The sequence below is a fragment of the Truncatella angustata genome (assembly GCF_020726525.1).
Source record: "Truncatella angustata strain MPI-SDFR-AT-0073 chromosome Unknown BKA67scaffold_6, whole genome shotgun sequence".
In the NCBI taxonomy this organism is placed as follows: domain Eukaryota; kingdom Fungi; phylum Ascomycota; class Sordariomycetes; order Amphisphaeriales; family Sporocadaceae; genus Truncatella; species Truncatella angustata.
This window is the reverse complement of record NW_025763386.1, coordinates 1,444,221-1,467,076: the sequence shown is the minus strand read 5'-3', so window position 1 is coordinate 1,467,076 and position 22,856 is coordinate 1,444,221. Positions and strand designations below refer to the sequence as shown.

At 49.4% G+C, this 22,856-nt stretch overlaps 7 protein-coding genes across 7 annotated transcripts; 1 reads left to right on the top strand and 6 right to left on the bottom strand.

Annotated features, from left to right (window-relative positions):
* Positions 1-366: 366 nt before the first annotated feature.
* Positions 367-1,677, bottom strand: BKA67DRAFT_537751 (uncharacterized protein; the record flags this gene model as incomplete). Its single annotated transcript, XM_046100382.1, has 3 exons — positions 367-404; positions 460-1,579; positions 1,645-1,677. 3 exons carry the CDS (start codon positions 1,675-1,677, stop codon positions 367-369), a joined length of 1,191 nt encoding a protein of 396 aa, XP_045956179.1.
* A 1,474-nt stretch (positions 1,678-3,151) lies between these two features.
* On the bottom strand, positions 3,152-5,808 carry BKA67DRAFT_521570 (uncharacterized protein; the record flags this gene model as incomplete). Its single annotated transcript, XM_046098286.1, has 3 exons — positions 3,152-3,582; positions 3,718-4,425; positions 4,500-5,808. 3 exons carry the CDS (start codon positions 5,806-5,808, stop codon positions 3,152-3,154), a joined length of 2,448 nt encoding a protein of 815 aa, XP_045956178.1.
* A 4,527-nt stretch (positions 5,809-10,335) lies between these two features.
* Positions 10,336-10,932, bottom strand: BKA67DRAFT_537749 (uncharacterized protein; the record flags this gene model as incomplete). The annotated part of the gene is made up of 1 exon (XM_046100381.1): positions 10,336-10,932. One exon carries the CDS (start codon positions 10,930-10,932, stop codon positions 10,336-10,338), a length of 597 nt encoding a protein of 198 aa, XP_045956177.1.
* A 644-nt stretch (positions 10,933-11,576) lies between these two features.
* On the top strand, positions 11,577-12,823 carry BKA67DRAFT_537748 (uncharacterized protein; the record flags this gene model as incomplete). Its single annotated transcript, XM_046100380.1, has 4 exons — positions 11,577-12,022; positions 12,072-12,214; positions 12,274-12,632; positions 12,722-12,823. 4 exons carry the CDS (start codon positions 11,577-11,579, stop codon positions 12,821-12,823), a joined length of 1,050 nt encoding a protein of 349 aa, XP_045956176.1.
* A 173-nt stretch (positions 12,824-12,996) lies between these two features.
* On the bottom strand, positions 12,997-15,699 carry BKA67DRAFT_572334 (uncharacterized protein). The gene is made up of 6 exons (XM_046103276.1): positions 15,239-15,699; positions 15,097-15,168; positions 14,488-15,042; positions 14,254-14,439; positions 13,924-14,201; positions 12,997-13,872 (listed from the first exon to the last, which is right to left on the bottom strand). The coding sequence occupies exons 1-6, from the start codon at positions 15,352-15,354 to the stop codon at positions 13,124-13,126; spliced, it is 1,956 nt and encodes a 651-aa protein (XP_045956175.1). The 5' UTR covers positions 15,355-15,699; the 3' UTR covers positions 12,997-13,123.
* Positions 15,700-18,552: 2,853 nt separating this feature from the next.
* BKA67DRAFT_637675 (uncharacterized protein) lies at positions 18,553-19,503 on the bottom strand (the record flags this gene model as incomplete). Its single annotated transcript, XM_046105698.1, has 3 exons — positions 18,998-19,503; positions 18,865-18,931; positions 18,553-18,769 (listed from the first exon to the last, which is right to left on the bottom strand). The coding sequence occupies exons 1-3, from the start codon at positions 19,194-19,196 to the stop codon at positions 18,553-18,555; spliced, it is 483 nt and encodes a 160-aa protein (XP_045956174.1). The 5' UTR covers positions 19,197-19,503.
* Positions 19,504-19,917: 414 nt separating this feature from the next.
* On the bottom strand, positions 19,918-21,942 carry BKA67DRAFT_521058 (BTB/POZ domain-containing protein; the record flags this gene model as incomplete). Its single annotated transcript, XM_046098237.1, has 2 exons — positions 19,918-21,645; positions 21,721-21,942. 2 exons carry the CDS (start codon positions 21,940-21,942, stop codon positions 19,918-19,920), a joined length of 1,950 nt encoding a protein of 649 aa, XP_045956173.1.
* Positions 21,943-22,856: the final 914 nt, after the last annotated feature.

Genomic DNA, 22,856 nt, shown 5'->3' with positions numbered 1-22,856 from the left:
ATTAATGGCAGAGCTATGGCAGAACAATCCAGGTGAAGAAGGTAAGCTTCAGTACACTCTTTCCCTCCATCATTTCCTGGGGTGGGGGTTGACGTGTGTTTATAGATGGTAATAGCACTACTCAGTCTTTCAGGCTGCTCATTCAGTTATACCAAGGTCCCAAAAACCAGACATTCAGTCCATAACATATGCCATGGTAATCCATGTTCATTATTCTACTAGTCTAGGTCCCACCCCTAAAATTGATACACCCATCTGGCAGGAGGTCGATTTTCGCGCTACAAAACCTCATCGAGCGTCTTGTCCTGGTTGAGTATGCACATTTCAAATTCATACATACATCAGGCGGCGTAAAATCATTATATCTCAGAGGTCAAGTCGCTCTACCTTGCCTACTTCCCGCCCTGCGCAAGAGTTATAGCAACAACCAAGCCTACGATCCCCCCAGCGCCAACACACTGATTGCGATACCGACCCACAGGTACGTCCTCACACCACCGCCCCCTCTCTCCCTCTGTTTCGTCATCCAGCCACCCTTTTCTTCATCTCCCCCCCTCTCATACTGCCCCTGTCTCTCGTCGTACGCCCTCTTCATCTCCCTGAGCCGGTCCCGCTGCGCGCTCGTCAGCGAGCTCGCGGTGGAGTCGGCATGCGATGGCCGGCAGCCGGGCTGCTCGACAAACATGAGGTTGGGGGAGCGCAGCGCCGTGTTCGACAGGTGTGTCAAGGTCCGGATGGTGAGCGGGCTTAGCGCCGGGTTCAGGACCGGGCTGTGGGGCGAGATGGGCGACAGCGAGTCCCGCGGTGGTAGCGGCGGTAGATCCGGCGACGAAGCAGCAGCAGCGTTCCCGCCTGTTTCCCTCATAAGGTCCAGGGGCACGGGTTTGGTGATCCGTGTGATGCCGGCCGTGGCTGTCGGCGGTGGTGGTGGCTGCTGCGACTGCTGCCGTGGGCTCGTCGGCGCCTGGACGGAGGTGACGGTGGGTGCCAGCGGGGAGAAGTAGTCGTTCGTTATGGGCGAGAGCGTGGGGTGGTACTCCTTCGGCGGTGGTGTCGGCCCTGCCAACGAGGAGGAGGAGCTGGAGGACAGGGTCGAGTTTCGGGCTGCTGCTGCTGCTGCGAACAGGGGTCGAATGTGGGCATCTTTCCCGTTCGCAGACGGCGGTTGTGGGAACAAGGAGGGCGTGGTCGACATCACGGACTCTCTTCCCCCAAATACTAGCGATACTGTCTGTCGTGGCGATGCGTATCTCGAGATTCTACTGCTGCTGGTGTCACGAACCGCTGCAGCGGCGAGCGGCGTGGGCGGCTTTCGAAACACGACGCTTGGGTGAGCATGCCCCGGCGGGGGAGGGAATTGCGACGGCGTTATCAGAACACTGTCATGTGCAGACCTAGGGGAGAATGGCGAGGGCGAGGACGTCAAGGGTCCAATCGCGGCTGGGCGGCCGGCAATGGACGCCCGGATCGGGACGGCCTTGGCCGTGAAGTAGTCCACCTCCTGCATTGAGTTGATGGTGGAGGCGGGCGAGGCCGCCGTTCCCGCTGGGGACGTCACTTCAGATTCATGTAGAAAGGGCTATCCCAAGGGGCACTTCGTATTAGTAGAGCCCATTAGGAAGGACTATCTAGTGTTGCACGTACATTGGTCGCTGGGACCGAAGCGAGTTCCTGCATGATAGTATAGCGCAAAAACGGGCACTCGAACTTTGGAAATGCCGAACGAAATCAAGCCTGATTGACAAACAACGTCTGCTTCAAAAAGAATGTAGGGGTGCGATGCGAGCACCATAGGAATGGAGAAAGGAATGGACAGCTTGAAATCCCAAGCAACGAGAAAAGACGTTCGGTAGAGCAACAGTACAACAAATAGTACCTATACTATCGACATCCCCAAGATAAAAAAGACAACATAAAAATAAAATAAAACATCAGAAAGTCAAAATCCCATACATGGCCATGGAAAAAGGAAGAGAGGATGCATCCTTTCCCCAGCAACCCCTTTGAACTAGAGAAAGCAATGACGTCTTTCCCGTACCTTTTCAACCCCCCAACCTCGCCAATCTAACCTACTGTACTAAAAACAAACAATGACCAAGTGCTGCACAGTTCTCGTGTGTCAAAGGACCCTGTGTTTCGCAGATCAGCCGTGCCTGGGGGAGATGGTTTCCATAGTTCGCGGGACGGCGTGGTTGTTGATTGGCTCATCGATTGGTGCCGGACGGGCTTAGTATGGTTTTTTGTTTTTTAAGCAGCGCCGCTCAGAATTAAACTTGGCTGCAACCGGTGCGGGCTGCGGGCATCATGATTGTAGGGGTCGTCAAATGTATTTCAGGGGCTTTCTTTTTTCCTTCTTTTTTCCGGCAAGTCATGGTGTGCATGTTCTGATGTGTTCTTCGGGACGAGGAGAGGAGAGAACGCAAAGAAAGTCGTATGGTTCGGTTCGGGAACACCGCTCGTTCGCTCTTTGAAACAACAAGAGAAACTTCATTCACATCAAGTCAGTCGCGTCGCGAAAAGGAAGTCTTTTCGGTTAAAAGAGGGTAAAGACGTTTTTTGCTGAACCCCATGCCAACCATGCGTACTGTTGATATCCAAGCAATGCACACAACCCGCAGCAATAGCCAGTAGCACGGCCGAGCTGCAGTGAGCTCAGGCTTAACGCTAGTCCTGTCGAGAAGAAGATCGACCTGCGATCATGCCATTTGTTACGAACAGACGGTACATCCGCATAAGGTTCTGATGGAAAAGCCTCATGGTCCGGGGAGCCACGTGTATCGAGAACGCTTGTGAGAAAGACGACTTAAGGACCTTCAAATGAGTATATTAAACATTTCCTCCGAAAATTGTGGTATCTACAAAAAAAGCCAGTTTCTACGACGCCTTGCTAGAATTCATTCCATTACATGCATTCAATGCTTGCCGCTTACAGTCGTATATTAGAGGGCTCCATTCAAGGTTGGTTTTGTACAGAGAGACCATGTTTGTTTGTTTGTTGGTCTCCAATTGGAAATGCCGAAATGTATGCCACTCGCTTCCATTTTGATGAAGGCATTGTGGATGCAACCAATGCGCCGGCTTTTGGGTTCAATGCTAGTCCAAATAACTCGTTTCGTTCTGCCATTACAGTGCAGTTCCGAACTGCGCGTCATCATACGTTGACCTTGAAATTGACAAGATCAACTGTGTTCGAGCCACCAATTGATACATTTTGTGCTTGAGCAATTGTGACTCCGTCTGTGGAGCTGGCAGAAGTGAAGAACTTCTGCAGAGTTGATTGAGCATTGACGCCGTCTTGTACTGTCTTTGATTGCAAGACAAATAATACCGCGACACGTGCAAAGTCAAGGACTTGATCAGTAACAGAGAAAGCAGATGTAGGCGAAGCAGTACTCGTGCTCGTTGCGCTTGTGATCGTCGAGGTACCGGTGCTGGTACCGGTGCCACCTGGAGCATATGTGGTAATGGTCGTGGTGGTTGTTGTGTCTGTGTTGGTCGATGAGGCACTGTTCGAAAGTGTGGTAGCAAAGACTGTCGAGAAAGTACCAGTAGTGAGCGGTTCAGTCAGAGTGCTCACAATGACTGAGAAGTCGCCTGTTGCAACGTTGTCGAGTGTTAATGTGACCTCAACTCCAGACATGATCGTCACGGTGACCGAGACGGCCTTCTCCGCTTGTACAATATCTGAGTCCACCCCTACATTCAGTACCGCAGCACTTGTGGTGCTTCTAGTTGAAGATCCGTCGAAAGTCACAAGGGCGTTTTCGGCGACGCAAGAGAGGTTGGCTGAATTGAACTTGGACAAGATCGTCGTAGCGGAAAGCGGCAGAGAGAAGTTGGTCTGGCCTTCCTGAATGAGACGAGGAATAGATTGACCGAGCGTAACATTACTGAGGGTGCTGTCGGAAGAAGTGAGACTCGTTGTGGTGCAGCCCGCGGAGCTTGAAGTAGTGCAGTCGTTTCCAGTAAACCCGTTGGTGCATATGCACGAACATACTCCGTCAGTGACAACGTTAGTCCCTCCATTCGCACACGAAAGCTGATTCTGGCAGTCCGACAGTTCAGGCTGTGCTGTAACAGTATTGTCGTCGCGCTTTTGGATGACGAAGAATTCCAAGGGAACGATGATCGCAGCCGCAATAACCACAAGCAGTGCGAACATCAAGACTAAAAAGCCCCACAGGGGCAAACCGCAACAACGACGTCCCTTCTTCTGTTGGCTCTGGTCCGAGTTTGGCGACCGATTATCCGCCGCTTGACCTCGTCCAAAGGGTGATCCCATGGTTGATTTTCTCCCGTTGAATGCTAAAGGCCATGATGTCGTGCTCTGGCGCATGCTTCGACGGCTCATATTTGCTTGGGCTGGAGGTGGGAAGGCAGCAAGCATGTCGGAAAGACCCGACTGGTGTTTCTCCAGATCATCTGCTCAAAAATCAGTCTTGTTCTCACCTCATCACATGTATGTCGCCACTCACAAGACCTGTCCCTCTCGTTGCGACCATAGATCTCCTCAGGAAAATCGAGGTCGTCGAATCGGCTGGCTGGCCTTTTCCCCCTGTCCATCATAGATGCTAAACGGGTCGCGCGCTTGATGAGATCTGGTAAACTTGTCAAACTGCCTCGGGCTTCAGCTGCTCGCACTGCGTCAATATCAAGTCGAGGTGGTCGCCGAAGTGCCGATAGTCTAAAAGGCTGTGGTGACGCAGCCTTTGTGATTGACGATGGATCTGACGCGCTTGCAGCTTGGAAAGCGCCAAGCATACTGTTTGTGGTCACAGCCGTCCCAACTGTAGGCAATCTACTAGAAGTGGTGTCTGAAGAGCCCGAAGACCCATCTATAAATCCTGTACCCTCTGGGAATGGCGACTTCGGATCTTGTTGCTGGGGTTTTGGCATAGGCCTAATCGGCAAAACAATGGGCACCATCTCTCCCTTTTCAGCACTTGAGCTTCTCATTGTTACCAAAGATGGCTTGCTTTTCCTTCCAATGCTCGCACTCCTGACCAATCTACTCTCATCGGCATCGTCGCTGTAGACAGATTCTTCTGCTATGTCATCGTAGTAATTTCCATCGTTGCTTATCCCTGGCGATATCGTTCCGTAACTTTCCGGGATTGCGGCGCTTGATGCATAGGAGGTGTGTGACCGTGTCCTTGGGCTCTCTTCTGGTATAGGCGAAACGTAAGATACCGTGGAGTAAAACGATGATTGTCCTCGTCTAGAAGATGGTGGTGGGCCCAGAGTGACACTCCTGCGCGATTGCACGGGTGGTACGGCTACAGGTAGAGGAAAATCGGGGATGGAACCAACAGAGGAGTGGGCAGTAGACCTCGAAGAAGGAGTTACGGGCGTCTCTGGGGCGGAAATCTCCGAAAGCCTGGGGTCTTGCTGTGTATATTGAAAAACGGGAGTGTGATCCTGCACTTTTGAAGCATCAAGTATCGACGGGACTCGACTGGGCCGAGGTGGTCTTTGAGGCGGCGCGCGACCGGCTGGCGGTCGGTACGGTTCTGATCCCTCTGAAGATGCGGGAGATGTGAGAGGACCTGCAAGTGGCCATTGAGGCACAGGTGTCGGTCTTGAGATGGCCAGTCCAATGTTTCCATCCTTTGATTGCAGACCTGCTGGCGCTTGTGGCCTACTGGCACCATTGTTGGGGTTCCTGATGGGTAAGCGTGGTATCGAAGTCGGCGGCTCTAATCGTTCCCTTGGTAGACCCGCCTGAGCTCTTTCTCTTGCCCTCCTCACTGATCCTCCTCTAGCTCCGAATGGCTCGTCCATTCCCATCCCATCTTGAGGCTGACTCATTTAGTCCAAGTCGACGTGCTATTTGCACTCAGATGGCCGTCCAAGCATTCCACGTCTCGCGCCTGATTTACTTCGAGCAACTTTTGCGTTCTGTATCGACGGCATATGCAAAATCCGGCCTGAATCCCAGCCTCTCCGAATAATGCGCGTAGCCGATAGTGGGCCTCGTGGATTCAACGATAACTGTTCCCTCGTCCGTTTGGCTTTTGGTGCGGTTGTGTTCACCAAGCGATGTCAAATTTGGAAATTCCCACCCAATCGCAAACGCAGGCTGGTTGCTTCGTGACGACACTACTATGGAGCCCGTGAAACCGAACAACGGCTTACCCAGGACGATAATAGGACAAGAAACGAATGCGATGTGATTTAATGATGCGCAAGTTGCAAGACGGATGGAAAGGAACGTAGTGTCTACCGAAAGGTAGAGCAGTTGTACAAAAAAGAAAAGTGCAACCGCGATTACCGCATGCCACGATGCTTGCAGGAACTGCTATATGATTAGTCTGTTGAACAAGGAAAGGAGGGACCAAGCAAAAGTGAACTGCAGGCGTTGCATGCAGCTTGCAACATTGGACAAAATAGACGAGGTCCCCTGAAAAGAAGTTTGGTGTGACAGCTTCAAGATCCGACAATAGATGAGGAGAAGCCTAGGCGTTACTGATTAGGGACGAGCCCGATGCGCACTTCCTCGAACCACGGAGCCGGCTCCAACCCGGCGAACATGGGACAACTAGATAGGCTGGTTGCGGGGAGGGTACGAAAACAAGAGATCACCTACAAATCACGTTTCGCGATCCGAAGACCCTTTGCATGCACCCCAGTTGAGCGAAGAGGAATTTGTGGCTGATAACCAACGGTACTGACGAGTGACACGACAGAAAATGCGTCGTTCAAGGTGAACAGTTACGACGAGCAGTGAAGCAGTGGGTTACCCGTGATACCAGTTCAAGAACCTAGATTTGAATTCGTGGGAAAGATCAATTGGATTCTGCATGCAGAACAAGGCAAGGGACGTGGGCGCACAGCGTCTGGTTGATCGTGGGTGATGCTGGTGTGGAGGCGTGGTACGTTGAAGATACTCCTCGCGTTTCAGACTTGCGGGAGGTTCGGGCTGAGGAAAAGGCACGCAAAGAGAGTAAGCTTTTGGCCCCTGGTCCGGTTTGATGTCGAGTAGGATGTGGCGATCAAGAGACAGCCAGGCGCAAGTAGTTAGCAAAGGTCCGCGGGTGTTGTTGTTTGAAGATATTCCAAAGCTGGTCGGGCCAGTGTAGATTGCGTCGGGTCGGGTGTAAACGAGGGACGAGACGGACAGCGCTGATATCGTCGAGACTCAGGCGATAAAGGTAGATGGGCTGAATTTGCGGTAATTAAACGAAAGTCGTAGAAGAGAATGAAGCCAGGTTTGACAGGGTGTGATGTGCTAAAGCTGCAACCTCAAAGTATGCGCTCAGACAGCTGGTGTCGATGCGGTAAAGCGAAGTGAAGCTCGAGACGGCCTTTCGTCAACCTCTGGCAGCGGTGGCCGAAAGTGGGAGAGAAGAGTAGAAAACGCGTAACAGAGGCATGCAGTGAGTCTTGACTGGCGGGATCGGAAGTTTGATCCATAAGCTTCATCACGGAAGTCAGTGGTCTGGTTCGACCAGGATTCTATATGACAATACTGCAAGCATCGTCATTACAATCTCAATTAACGAGCAAGGACGGACGGGGAGTCCTTGCAGCCCCGTTTTGGAGTTTATGCAACTGTGATGGGGTACGGAGCATCGCGGCCTGGCCTGGGCTAAAGTTAGCAAGACCAGTCCACTATGCAAGAAACCAGTCAGGTGCCTTGGCCGGAGACAGAATGCTCTTGACGGACTAAAACATCAATGATCATCCTTGTATTGGTTATTATCATTCGAGGGAAGGTTGATGGTGCCGTAAGGCCAGTACAACCTTCTCTGCGGCTGTGTTCCTTTTCCCTCGTGTGCCTATGCCCTTCACTTGGGGGTGCAATAGGGGAAATGCAAGATGAAGGGGGGAGGCGTTGAAGATGCCGTAACCTTCGGGTAACATATTACACACAGGCGAGCCCAGCAGCCAAGGCTCAAGATCTGGGTCAGCACGCCACAGTGAAAACGGACCAGATCCAGCAGCCAGCAGCCTGCCCTTGCCCTGTCAGCGCCCGCAGAACGCCTGGGGGACAAGAGTGGAAAATCTCGTATGGGGGGTTTTGATAAGTTCAGCCTCAGGTTGCATTCTCGTGGTGCACCCTGGCTCAAACCTCTTCGGTCCCTGCAGCAGTCTTCCAGATTCATGTTCTATGGCGAATCAGACAAGACAGGATTTGGTGCTTCACCAATCAGAAACACTAGCGTCATCACCTGCAGGTGGCCCGTTCTTCTAATCCTGGTCCGCATTCTCTGCTCCGTACGGTTACTTACAGTTAGGTACAAGTAGACACGCCAAAAGTCGGAGTGCAAAACGCCCATCCCTCCCAAAGACCTGATTAGATTAACCGTCGGCTCAGGTCACAATAAAGGAATGGCCCGATGCGAAGAGACCAATTTGATCCTCTTATCATCAACCTGCTGTGGATCAGTATTGGCATTAGACTAACCTTGGCCTCCTGCGCGTTCTTTCTCTGATGCTTTCGGTTTCTGCTGTTTGCGTGGCCGCGGCAGAGATAATACGAAAAAGTAAGACGCCACGCCGTTAGATCAAGTCCGGACAACAGTTCATCCCCTTGACACTCTTGCAAAGTTATGGAATGTGGTGCCACGGATCCGTCCTGGGACACTTGCCCCAGTCGATCGGCGTTGTTGCAGTCAATGCAGGGCATTCCGGACTTGACTTGTGATGTTAAGTTACCAAAGTTTTGTTGAGAGAGTGTTGTGATCCCATTGCCTAGCCGTTGCCCCGTCTGTCCCTGTGGTAACGGTGCGCAGCGACTGGCTCAAATTCGGCCTTGGAAACGTTTCTAGTGTACAGCTTCCAAACGAGTGTTGTCCAAACGCTTGATGTTTCTTTCGTCACGTTTTCACAAATCAGATTAAATAGTCGAACTATCACTGGGGCCGCCGTTGGAGAGGCCCCATCAGCGTGCGTTGGCCTACCTGGCTGCCTGGCTACCGAACCGACTGATGTCGGCTAAGACAAGTTGATGGAACATTATTGCTGCAGGTTGCGTACGCGCGTGAACTGCTTGCTTCTCAAAGGTCCTTGGGTATGCTAAATAAGAGAAACTCATGCATTGACGATTACTCCGTACTCGAGTTTTCCAGGATTGAAGAGGAACTCACATGGTTACAAGCTAAGCTGGCCTCCCCAAATGTAGTATTTTACAGTTTTTCCGGTCGGTCTTCTTCCGCACTCGAAGTCCATCAGCAAACCAACGAATCCTTCGCGGCATGCCGTCCAGAATCTGCCTTTACATCCGTCTATTTAGTTTGAACTGGGTTATGTCTCTGCAAAAAGTGACTGTGGCACCGCAAAGTCATTCAAGAACACTATTATCCCTACCCAAAGTGCACACTTGTGACAGATCGGCGACAGTTTCGGATCTGCTGGCCCCTCTACGGGTGCGCCTAAATCAGACACCTGAAGCAGTCCTGCCGGGAACCGAGAAGCTCGGATGTGGGGATTTCCGCATCAGGAAATGACCTGACGATCTGGGTTTGTGCTTCAACCTTGATTTGCAACTTTGACAGCTTCGTTGATGAGATGAATGGTGATCTTGATAACGGAATCAAGAGATTTAAACTCTTGACAGCGGCAGTTTAGATCAACAAACCAATTTTATGCTCCTTTCGGTGCGGCAGAACAAATCGAGAAGATTTCCTGCCGCGGCAATCTCTGGTGCAACCGCTCTCATGTAACTCAAATCTATACTGCCGCGTCTTAGACTTATGAACACAGTATTCTCGGTAACTCCTAAACTTTAGTTGTTGATTCGGTTGTCATAGAAGGACTATGCTCCCTCTCCGTGTCCCCTATATTTCTCCCTTCCAGAGCTGGCCATGGCCACATCCCCTATAACCGCCAGACTACTGCCCCCGTTGGATCGCGCTCGTACACGATTGGTGGTGCACGCGGCAGAAGAAGACGTAATAGATAGTGATGTAGCTCTCGGTCTGGAGCTGGTAATCTCGTAACGATTCCAGAAACCTGTGCTCGCCGTCTCGGTGTTCGTCTCAGTAATTGTCATCATGAGACACGGGTGGGGCTATAGTAGTCGCCTTGCGAAGCAAATGGATGAACTTCATCCACCTTTTAACCTGAGAGCCGAGTGTATAGTCATGCGCTAAGTACGGGGTATGAAAGACGACCAATTACATTACCATGGTTATCTGGACTACGTAGGTAGATTGCATTTAGTCTGCGTAGATCGTTCTTTATTATTCGCTTTAGTTTCCGACTATATTTCAATGTATGATACCGACTCCATATGTGTATTCTTTTCCACTGAGTAATTGGAGGAGAGGTTCATCATTGTTATGAACACAGAACGTGCCTTACTGACCTCAAAAATTTGACTCGAGGTAGCTTTTATCTATGTTTATTCACCAGCCTCCTTGCTAGAGCAAGATTGCCCTTGTACTTGATAATCTCCACCTCGTACTTTCCCATTATTTTGCTGCTAAGACGGGTGGATGAACCAGCTTTGCTCGACTTCGAGCTGCCGCGTGTCCTTGTACTCGACGTTTTATCTTTGTCGCCATGACCGGCCGACCTGTGCTTTGAGCCAGTTGCCTCAGCAGGTATTTGACTGCCCCTGTGTCCAGGTACATGTTTAGGGTGTGTCGGTATGGGTTGTGCAAGGTGCTCGTTCTGAATCATGAACGAAGGCATGATTTGTGAATGGCTCGCATACTGATGTTCCTGTGTCAATCTACTTCGTCGAAATGGGGAGTCGATAGAACTGCAACTATCATCGGGTACAAGCGAAGCCTCATAAAGGTCCTCATCTTGGCTAAAATTATCATCTTCTCTCACCTCGTAGTGTGCTGAACATCGATCGTATGGTGCGTTGGATGGACGACTGCCTTTATGTGAGACCATCGAGGCATTTGGCAACGGCGCCTTTGAATGCCTCGATGAAATAGAGCTGGGGTGTGAAGATTGTTGGCTACTCGGTCGAGACATTTCGAGCTCGTAAATTATGGAAAGCTTCTTTCCAGGTTCTTTAGGATGGAATATTTGGAGAAAATAATTGCTCATAGGGTAGACCTGGTAAGCGGAGACTGAGTATATAGAAATCTTTCCTTGTTCCGTCTCCTCAAAGGTGGCATTTTGCTCCAAAGAACTGTAAGGAATGCTCCAGTCTAAGTACCAGAAACGAGGACAAGACAATACTTTTCATTATTTTAGAACAAATAGCAGCTATTGTGCGGATTGTACAAAATATTGTTGGTGTATACCGTACATGACACCATCTAGAAAGACTCCATGGTGTATGCGACTCAACTAGCCTAAGTTGTCTTCGCGTTCAGTGACTATGCTGATATGAATACCGTTAGAGAACTCCAAGCAGACAATATTCCCGGGGCTACTTACCTTACCAAATTTGATTAGTATCACTAAGAAATCACAAGCCATTGCGCTTTCCATGCTACATAAGCCACACCAGTGCCTTCCAACTTTTACTCATTGCTACATAATGACCAGTAAAACTAGTACACATGTTCGTATCATTACTTGGTTAACATTAGCCCCAGGAGAACAGCTGGCACAAGGTCAGACGCTTGGTTTACTACGGTGTTCTTCTTCTCCAGAGACTGAATTCCAGCATGAGTCTCAAGATGAGAAAGTTTACTTATGTTACTCTCGTCGCAATCGCACTATTCGTCGTGTTTGCCCCCCAGCCCTATATTGCTGCTCGCAGCAGTACTAGCAAGTTCAACGCCCTAGCGAACTTCAAACACCAAGGCTCATGCCAACTATCGTCTCTCGACTTGTACGAGCCAAGATCTCATGTTTGCCACAATCGGACTTCAATGCTGGAGGCAATGTCATCCGGCGGTCGGGCAGGTAGAGATATGCCGTACGTTTCCAGAGGCTGTGATATGGTTTGGTATACGACAAGGGATGTGTGCGAAATTCTAGGGCGATTTTCGCAGGTCATGTTGATCGGAGATTCGATGCTGCGACACATAGTCGGGGCGCTTAACATTCTCATCCGCGAGGACTTGGGGTACGGTGCGGTCACAGACTGGAACTTCAACAAGGAGGAGAGGTAAGCTTTTCTTGAGCGTTTTGAAGTTATGTATCACTGACTTGAGCAGGCGTGATTGTTTCTGCCTCAATCAATTCAACGTCAAGACATGCTCCGTTCAGGGCATTTACAAGACGGCGGATGTCCTGGCGCACGATCCGAAGAGCTTGGTCTGCCCAAAATTGATTCCTGGATGGTCTACGGATCTGTCAAGTATTACAATAATCTCTGGCTGTTGAAAATGCTGCCCGACCTACTAATTGTATCTCCAGTTGAGCAAATCAATCGTTTCCCAATCCCAGATGAAGAGTCAACCCGTCTCCGTGCGAGTGTGCGGGTCAGCCAATCGGTGGTCTTGCCCAAGCCCAGAGCATTCATCCTTGGTCAAGGGTTGTGGAATAATCTAGAGCCCGAATCGTCGGTACACTGGCTTGACTATGTCCTCAGTATCATCAATCGCGGAGCGGATTTCCAGCCGCCCACGTTGCTTGTTACACCAAATGCAGCGGGCAAGGACAAGCCTGATAGGTGGCTTGTGACGCAAGGAAACAAGGCTCTGGCTCGATTTGAAGAAGCGATGGCAGATACTGCAAACAAGTTGGGAGTCGATCATCTAGGTACCTGGAATATGGTGAGTATTGTACTTGGCTACCAAACCGTCACTTTGAGGCTGTAATCGACAATTTAACAAAAAGCAATTACTAAGTTATACGAGTGCAGTCAATTCAAGCAACGTTGTATGATGGGGTTCATCTCGATATGCGTGGCAACCTGCTAAAAGCCATGATGGTGGTCAATTGGCTCGCTCTGCTAGAATATTGAAGGCCATATTATCATCCAGCTAGTGTTAGTTGATGGCTTGCTTGTTCTTAAACATAATAAAGATTGAGAAAGCTTTGGGGTTTCGAAAAGCGCGAATGCGGGTGGTAAGATCGCCACGATATGTTTCTGTAGGGATTCGGCAAGTCAACGAAGCCAACGTTGGAAGTTTATGATAGTTGCAATAACTCAATCTTTACATCAGGATTTCTAATTGATGGAGATATGACACACAAGCACCAAACCATAGAATGGAGATGATAACCAAGATCGATACACCGCAATTCACATCTGACTAGAACATCAAAGACTCCCGTAGTCCACTTGCGCTTCCCCTATTCCGAGATCATGCATATCGTCACCTCCCCAACCCAAAGTCATCATAGCCCAGAGATCAGGTGCTGTCATTGGCTTTGATGAATCTGCAGCTGGTTGGAAATCTGTCATGGTGTTCGTGATTACACCCGAAGTACTCGACTGCGAATCGGGGTAGGAAGAGCCCGACGTCAAGCCATGTCCATCCCATAGCGATATGTAATCGTCCAGGCTGCCGTCAAACATCGGACATTCTTGCGCCTTCCTCCTTATTTCCTCCTTTGCGACTGCAGTGGCGACCTTTTTGTCGAATTTGGTCTTGAGAGACTGTAGAACTACGCGAAACGCTGTGCAAACATCGGTCTTTTGTCCTCCAGCCATCTTGGGATCCTCAGTAGAACCCAAACATAGCTTGCTGAGGTAGGATCCGTAGTCGAGCATCTGCCGTGCCTGGGAGGCGTCAAAATCGGGACATATATCAATCGGCAAGGATAGGCGGTAGGCCAGAATATTTGCAACAATCACATGCAACCAGTCAGCGCTCGAGAACTGACTCATAACTTCGGCCGGTAGTGCGACGATCATGTCGAAGAAAGCCCTGACCGTGTGAACAACGTTCATCAGCCGGCTCGGATCCAAGGCTGGGTCTATTTCTCCAGTGCGTGGACGGTATGCACTCATCAATGGAGATGCCACAACTTGCATGTCATCGACGAGGCTTGACATCATGACGCATGCTAACTTTTGGTCAGTCTAGCGCGTGCAGGGTTTGAACTGGTGATACGTACGCATTAGTGCGATCGTCGATGGAATTTGGCTCTGCCATTCTCGCAGTTGTGTCTCTAGACCTTTTCGAATAAGCTGCCGGTGGTGCTCATTCTGGAAACCAGATTTCCGCGAACTCTTTTGCAAGGCAAGTATCTCATCGGATATATGGTGTAACCGTACCAGCCATACTAACACATGGTCTTGCTCCATTGCGCTGTATCGCTCGAGAAGATCGCAGCAATTTGAGAGCCAGGCCGTGAACGGGAAAATCAAGGTTCGCGAAAATGAATTTGAGAATCTGCATACACCATCAGTGATATAGCGAGCTGCGTTGAATTCATGGTACTGACGTGGTGGCCAGATAATAGCAACTTATAAATGCTCGAAAGCTTGCAAGATCTTCGAGACTGGGCCCGGTTTGTAGTATGGCAGCAAAAGTTTCTTCCTCGTCAAGACCAAGATCGTGTGCAATATCAGTGGCCATTCTGAGATACTGGATTGCCTGGCGGTGTTTCGGTCGTAGATGAAAGGGATACCTAAGAAGGTATAAGTGATTTTCTTTTGCTCGGCGATACTCCACTCACCAGGCACAGTATACTAATATACCTTGCAGAAGGTCTAACGATCTCTCGCCACCGGTGACGAATTTTAGTCCCAGGACCTTCCGGAACTCTTCATCATAGAGACTATGACCTTGGAGACTTGTAGAAGAGCTTGTCGCAGCGAGTATAGCTAAAAGCACGAAAGGTGAATCTCTCGCCATTGTCCTGACACTAGCGTCTTCTCCTAGTACGATACATGGGCACGACGGCAGCATGCCCTTGAATGTCCGAAAGAGCTTCTCCGCAGAATCGAGATTGAATTGTGGTTTAATGCCAAGGCCTACCATTGGCCTAGACCTAGAGCTGGCGATCGATGTTGGAGTAGGTAGGTCGGCGAAGCTGAAAGCTGGAGCAGCTGACGAAGACATTGAGGCGGCTTCTGCCTCTTCCTCGCTTGACGGCACCAAGTCGTCAATAAAACGCTCGTGCTGATCCCTTAAGTCGTCGAAACTCGCTGCTGGCTCCTCATCAGCAGGCATGCTGAAATCAATACTGAAGGTCTTGCTCGGTCCAGGCGGTGGCGGAAGCTCCAGTTCGCTGTTGTCTCTTAGTAGACTACAATATGCGACCACGACGAGTAAATGAACTCACCCTCTGGCAACCTTAGCTCTTCGTACCCGTGGCCCTGTCCGAAATATACATTCACGCTTAAAGTCAGAACACCTTTGTTCACGGGATGACAATGTAAGCATATGATTGTGTATAGACATACGTTTACAGTAGTAGGACCTACCGCTTACAAATGCCAGGCTGCGGGCCTATTTGACATCGTATCTTTGCCGCCCTACACGCCTCACATGCTCGAGACTGGGGTTTAGACCGAGCAGGCGTGGAGTTAGATGTCTCCATAATGTTGATTCGGAAGAAGGGCAGATGCGGCTCACTAGCCAATGTAAGTGATTGTAGCTTCCACTATCCACCACAAGTGAAGAATGTGTAAAAATCTCATGTCAATCAATGAGCTGACTGGAAGCACTTGCTGTGCCAATGGGCGATAAAATGCCTAAAGGCCAAGTAGAAATGCGGACGACCCTAGACCGATTCAGAGAATTTCCAGCCGCTGATAGTAAAGTTCAGTTTCAATTGTTCTTCAGCAAGGAGCTGACGCATAAACTGCGGCGCGTGGTACCAGGCGGACTTCCCTGCGCCGCTAAGCTGGCTAAGTCCGGTCAGCCTCGGGGGTGTAGGTGCGCACCTCAAAATGTGGACCCAAAGAGCCCCAATCAAGAGGTCCCATAGCATCCAGTCTCGGCCATCGAGGTTTGTCCCCTGATATGCCCGGGGCTGATAATGATAGCCCAATGCTTTATAGTGCCAGGAAGCACGCCGAACTAGGTATGAGTCTTTTTTTGACTGGAACCACGGGGCTTCTTGGGTCGACTTTTCGTAGCGGTCTGGCTGTGTAGACCATATATTGATATTGTCATGACTTGGGAGGTGTTCGAAGTGAGAGGTACCTTACTAACGACACCTACGTCCTTACATGTTGACACAGTGAGTCTGCAGCGGCGGAAACCATTCCGATAAAAATAGCAACAGCGTTTTGTGTGAGATAGCCTCTAACAGGGGAGGATTCAATAGAGCTCATGCAGTCGGAAGATTTAAACATTGGTTGAATGTGACGTGACTGGTTTGGGATAGTTGCAATATTACGTCTCATGCCTCTTCACAGTAAAGATGTTCCAGCCAAGCTTAGGCTCTAAGGGTGACGGAATCATGCCTCGACGCGGAAATGGCACTATGTCGCGTCTTAACAAAGTTATGTGCATACAGTTGGGGCATCTACGATAACACTAAACTTTCTTCATCTAAGGATTATTCCTTCTGCCTTCAAACTATCTGGTTGTAACATCTATTTAAAAGGAAACCTACATGCAAAAAAGAAAAAGAAAAATTGGTCGGGTAGATAGAAGTCCAAGTGACAAGCTTGACATTTATCAATATGTTGCTCGGACTCGTTTCAAAGGAAGAATTGTCTAGGGATCACACTGTAATCCATGTCTTCTGCGGTCGCTCTTGACTGTCAGTTACCATTAACATATGGTTAGCAAGACATAGACTAGCTTGGCGACATTGCCCTTGGAGTATAGTAGCAGGCGTTGGTTGAGAAGTCTGCGAAGAAGATCATAAGCTCTTTCACTTGCTTTAGAGTGCCTCAGACAAGGGACTTAGGTATGCATGATACATACGTTCGGAGGAGACTCTTACGATAGGCTAGTTTCCGCCATCGGCAGAACAACGTCACCAAATATAGCCGGCGAACACTTTGGTCCATTGTGCGTTGCAATACAGAAAACTACACCGGAAGAGCCACACGAAAACATCACAAGTTAAGATGGAATCCTCGTAAACCTTGTTACGCTCGAGCAACTTTCCAACGATGTGCATGAAATCCGCTCATCTCCCATATCATAGCTAATAACAACGTTTCGGAGTGTATGTATGCTACGAGCAACCTTGAAAACAGCCTTACTGACCCACCTCAACGACGATTTTTCGATATAAATATCACCTCTTTACAACCCTTCGATTTTTACGCATGTAAGCGATGACGCAACTTGCGATGACAATCGAATTGGATTGTTGATAAAGCTCATAAAGCCGTTATAATAAAAAGTGGGACTGGCTACATATCCTATGTTTCGGTTCCTCGTACTTGCCCGTTCGGCTTCAGCAGCAGCGTTCAATCCATTTCATAATGGACTGTTCACAAGTGAGTTTAACAGTAGGAACAGAGTGAGTTTAATATGTTAAAACTCAAAAACTACATAAGAATCTGACCTTTTCTTCGCAACTCAGGTTAACCCATCCCAAAGACAACATACTTTTCGCATTACCGCCAGATCATTCAAACAAGCGAACCCGTATTACACTTCACAAATTGAAGAAATAACCACAACTTAGATGATGTTCCACTCGTATGTACCATTAGATAGATGGCCAGCTTTCCAAAATACTGATAAGTTTCAGGGCGTTCGTCTTCCTTCGAGGTAAGCTTGCGGCAAATATAAAGTCCCAATCGTGACATTGTAATAATATCAAATTGGACCTGCGATACTCCAGTCGTCCAGCAGTGCATTGCTCCGGTCGAACAGCGTGCCCGAGAGGGCTGGGAATATATGTGCATGCGCAACATCGCCAGTGACCTTGCTTGGCACTATTCTCACGACATATTCGAGGCAATGTTCTAAATTGGCCTTATCAAATCATCATCACGGACGTTCTTTTCGGAGAAATCAACACGTCTCACTTTCATGGCCACGTTTCCTCGATATTCGGTTTGATAAACCTTATCCATCATGGTCCATACAAGCCAGCCATCCGTGCTCCAGATGCGACTCCATAAAGAAAATTATGTCGAGAACTTCATGCCCCCAATGGGGCTATCTTGCTCTTCTAATCAGATTGGTGGTTGTGCTTTCGGTTCTGGTTGCACAAAGTGACCGTTCGCTTGGCCCTGAACGTGAACGTGAGGCTGAACGCGGCCATCTCAGGTAAGTTATCTGGACATTCAGCCTCAATATGCTCTTTCTAACCTCAGCCCCCAAATTCACACCATGAGAAAGACGGAATTCTAAGCTTTGGGTTTAGGCATAGATTTGGGGATGGGGAGTTGAGAGGACGGGGGAGAGGTTGGATAGAGGGCCAAGTCCGACTTACAACTGCTATACAGTTCCTGTCAGAATATTAGATGTGTACGATGGTAGATCTAGAAACTATGAGATGAATACACGTCTACCAGCTGCTGAAGATATTAACACATTCACCCAAGTGATACGTTTGATTGACTCTAGTTAGAGCCTGTTCATCACAATAACATGTCACAACTCTACGATTGAACATTTGTTCTTGAGTACCCCCACTTGTGTCATGTCTAAAAAGGGTTCAAGTTCCACGTAAATTTCACCAGATCTGATCACTTTTGAAATTTCCGCAAGTACTTATCGGAAGGATGGTTGCGTGATCTGGAAATCTATTCATAATAGGCAGATTCACAACGCTTTCGAAGGCCGCGACATGGCCGGTGTAACATCCGCCTTCAGCGTCTTAAAAAAATTCCCCAAGGCCTTCATGGTTATAGTTCCTCTCGTTCCACATATCCTTGTGGTACCGCACGTTCCCTTGGTTATCCAGTCCCAGCGATATAAGACTGACGACCGCCTTTGGCGTACCCAGAAGTTTCAGTGTGTATTCATGTCGCTGCTCCATAATAATCTCAGACGGTGTATCCTTGACCACCTCTGTCTTTAGACTGCGCAGCTTGCTGAAAATATGGACGCGCAGTCAGTTTCGGGGTGGGGGGTTGCTCAGACGATCACGAGGACTGCACGATTTACCATGGGAAGACCATACCACTACCCAGCAATCTTGAGCCGCGTGTCACAGTATGAGAATGGATCGTCGTGGATTGCATCTTTGTCGTACACTATTTCCATTGTTGGCATCTTCCTACCGGTAACTAAAAACCGTCTACCATGAAAAACAATGCTACCTTGCATATCCTCCTCTGAGGCACTGCCAGAGTACAGATTTATGATCTTCTGCATGATCTGCCTTTGCCCGGCCGATATATCCAGCGACCTCTCCGGATGCGGCTCGAAGTCCACCTCGCGCTTTGCGTCGCCTGTTAGTGCTTGCACATCGGGCTTGGGCTCGAACCGTTTGTGCAGGTGATGCGCTGCGTGGGCCATGGCGTATAAATCCTTGTTAGTGAAAACGAGAAACAAGAATTTGGTCTTGCTGCCGGATGACTCGTCTGGAGCAGCGGTTTATCGCAATTATGTGCGGCCGTCTGCAAGTATATGTAGCGGCTTTCGTTGCAGGATGAACACAGCGCACTGGTGACATCATGACTGGATCAACGACTCATTAAATGGTGAGTCCGACCTGAACGTTTGCGTAGCACAAGAGGGAAGAACAACCATCATCTTTTGCTCGGTAAATCTGGGTAACTGTTGTGAACTGTTATTTCATGTAGCCATAGAACACGAACGTAGCACTTGGTGACGTAATGACTTCTTCAACGTTGAATTGTTGCAACTAGACTAGTCTAGTACTAGAGTGTGCCATAATTTGTCTGCACGTTAGCATTGCCCAGGCCTGTTGAGCGGGCTTCAGCGCTCTGCGGCGTTCCACAGCAAACAAAGTAGTATTACCAGCCGAGCAGTCTTGATCGAGTAATATTCCTCACAAGATGACTATATAACATGACCTAGTTATCATTTGGGTTGCAACTGTTTCAAACCTAACAGATCGTAAAGATACTGCGACTATCAACTGCGTTACTGGGCTCTAGATTGATGGTATTAGTACCGGTCGCGTGTTCAGGGGCTTTGTTGAAAGCATGGGCACATCAATGCATTGCTGTATATTGCTTTCGTATAGCAACCATCTATCGTCTAATACTGATCTCTATGCGTCCAACTTCAGCTTCTCGAGCATGGTGTCGATCTTTTGCAACAGAATCTGGTAGTTGACAGCGTCTTGGGAGAACTCATCGTCAACAAGCTCTCCATCCAAAGTACGCACTACACCATTGACACCATCTGCGTGGTTGCTTGCTTCTGCTGCAGCTGCAATTGTCTGACCTGAAACACTCTCAAGCTTCTCCCTTGTATGTTCCTCTATGTCCAGCCCCTCAGTGCCTGCTATGGTTTCCGCAAGCGCCGCATCGATTTCACCTTCTTCGTCTAGCATCTCATCAAGACCAGCATCCTCGAATCTAAGTCTAAAACGTTCCGACAGATAGTAACGAATGTCATCAAGAAGCTCAATAGTATCTGTCTCTTCTCGCTTCTTGATTCGATTTGCACTTTCTTGGATGAGCTCCGCAAACTCTGGGTCATCGATATAGTCCTCGAGCCTATATGCGATATACCTCGCTGTAAACTCTTCCAGTCGTTGTACTCTCAATTCCCAGGCAGCGTGGATGACATCGTAGACGTTGATGGGCTCAACTTCTATATCCCTGTCCTCTTCATGCTCATTGTGCGTCCGGTCTACCAAGACGTTGTTGTTGCCGCTACCCAATGTGCTAATTGCAATGGCAGCTCTCGTCTTAAGTTTGTCCAAGAACAACATGTCTGCGGCGTAGAGCAAGTCAAGACCCAAGTCTAGTGGGCAGTCGACCTTTTCCGTGTACAGAAATTGGAGAATGATTTCGAGCACCTCAGGTGAACAATCGACCTTGACCACATGTAGATGATCTGATTCTTGCGCTTCTGCGAACTGACTCGAGAACATTTTCTCGAAATATAGGCTTCGAATGAGCATAGCTTTGTGGACGGGGTATAGGACTGATTTCGGATTCTTCTTGTTGCCGTTTTGAGTTTGCGCCTTTGAAGCCAATCCGGGCAGCCCTATAGGTATACCGTTGGACTGGTCACCATTGGGGTTCTCCTGCGGGTCCTCCGTGTCTTGCTCTACTCCAGGCTGGTCAGCCCTTAAAAGAACGTCGGCGAAAATAGAGTTGTCATGCCGCCATTTGACATCCTGCACTTGCTTGGGGTCCACAAGCATTTTGTAGCCTATAATTCTCTCACGGAAGAAATCGCCGACCTGATCTGCAGCTCGGGCGACCTCATCTTGGTGCCTCTGACGTGCAAGCCTCCTGTCATTGCCACCCAGAATGGCTTCCCACAATTGAGTGACTTCCAACTGCTTACTGATTTTATCAATACCGGCAAGGACCTCTTCTTCGCTGACTGTGCTCCAGGCGCCAACGAGATCTCTTGGTAAATCACCAAGATAAAGATAGCGCATGACAACCTGAAAAGAGTCAGTGGGGATATGGGAAGGCAGTTTCCATGACGTCGTTTCTGGCGCATCTGCGAGCTTCTTCCGGAAGTAAGGAGTTCTTGCGGACAACAAAAACTTGTGCAATTGGAAGGTGTCCGTGGTAGCGTTGATGGCGATATCCGAAGTCTGCGGCGCTTCTCTGGTCAGCAGCTCGGTGATGTGAGCCGCCCATGGTTGTAGGGGGTCTGTGGACTTGGAGAAGTCATATTGGAGGAGTAGATTCCGTATCCTGTCATTAAGAGCGTTATAGATGCAACGTTCGCCCTGAAATGTATCGCGCTCTGCCAATGCGCCGGACTCTAAGAGTAGTTGGACCAATTCAAAGTGGCCACATAGACTTGCCTGAACAGAATCAGTATATCACTCGGGCCAAACCCGCTATCTCCGAAAGCAGGGACCGGGCAGAAGTTCTCTCACAATGATGAGGGGTGTGTAGTCGAAATTGTCCTTTCCATTGATGTTAACGCCCTGAGTGATGAGTTCCTGTGTACGCTTGAGATCGCCTTGTCGACAGGCGGCCAATAGCTGATGGAATTCCGCACTGTCGTCCAACGGATTCTCATCCCGAAGCACTCCACTCTTGACGAGGGCAATGTCGTCCTTGAGTTTCGCTTCCAGCTCGTACTTTCTGAGAACCATGGTGAAGGGGGAAGGGAGATTTGATAGAGAGCCCGGGCAGGAAGAAGCAAGGGCACAGATGCATCGGAGTTAAGAAAAGGTATTCATGACTTGCAGCATGCAACTCTGATGAGTGGATGTGGCAATATCACGTGGTGGGGTCTGGTAGCTTCATCGCACTGAAGGTCGCAGGCTTTCGTGTTGTTTCAATATTGCCCCCATCCTCAGCACCATGCACGCACTGGCATGGCAATATTTGACTTCCAACGTGCGGAAGGAACCCTGAGTAATCATGGTCCTACACCTAGCATGGCCGCGACAGAAGAAGACGGGACTCCCAACATTACTTACATACCGAGTCGCCGTCACAAACAACTCGACGTCGAGCAGCTCAGAGAAACGCTAATGGTGGGATGTTAGGGTCGCTGGATCAACTGGGCCGGGGGGCCGCCATGTCCCAGGTAACCGAACAACGGGGTTGGGCAGGGCGACAGAAATGGGCTCGAGCTCAGCGGGGCTTGTCGGGTTGACTACTGTGCTGTAGCACACACTGGTTAGTGTACGATCCACCTTCACTATCCATGTGCTGGGCTAGTACTAAGGTTAGTCTAGTCTAATCTAGTGCTAGGTCAGAGCCGGTGACGCTTTTCTGGCTGGGCGTTGCTGTGACAATGGACCCCAATTGTTTATTCACGAATCGTTAGGCCCTTTCCACAGGCCCTTGTGAAGGTCGTTCGTTCACACTCACGCTGCTGCATCTGATTTGCACTTTGGTCGCATCGTCTCCTTTCTTTGCTTTCCGCAGCATTCCTGCTTGTCTCCTGAACGGCAGCCAACATCGAGAATTCCTCGTCGACCGCTCCGCCCAGCTTTCCGTCCTTCAATTCTCCCATATAATCAGCTTATGTCGCAGCATTTACTACACCTTGAAGGCC

Excerpts from the sequence above, each read along its gene's own strand:
- BKA67DRAFT_572334 (XM_046103276.1), bottom strand. The coding sequence starts at position 15,354 with ATGGAGACATCTAACTCCACGCCTGCTCGGTCTAAACCCCAGTCTCGA. Across the intron at positions 15,169-15,238 it reads CAGCCTGGCATTTGTAAGCG|GTGTTCTGACTTTAAGCGTG; the intron begins GTAGGTCCTACT and ends CCGTGAACAAAG. Across the intron at positions 13,873-13,923 it reads ATCGACGATCGCACTAATGC|CATGCGTCATGATGTCAAGC; the intron begins GTACGTATCACC and ends ACCAAAAGTTAG.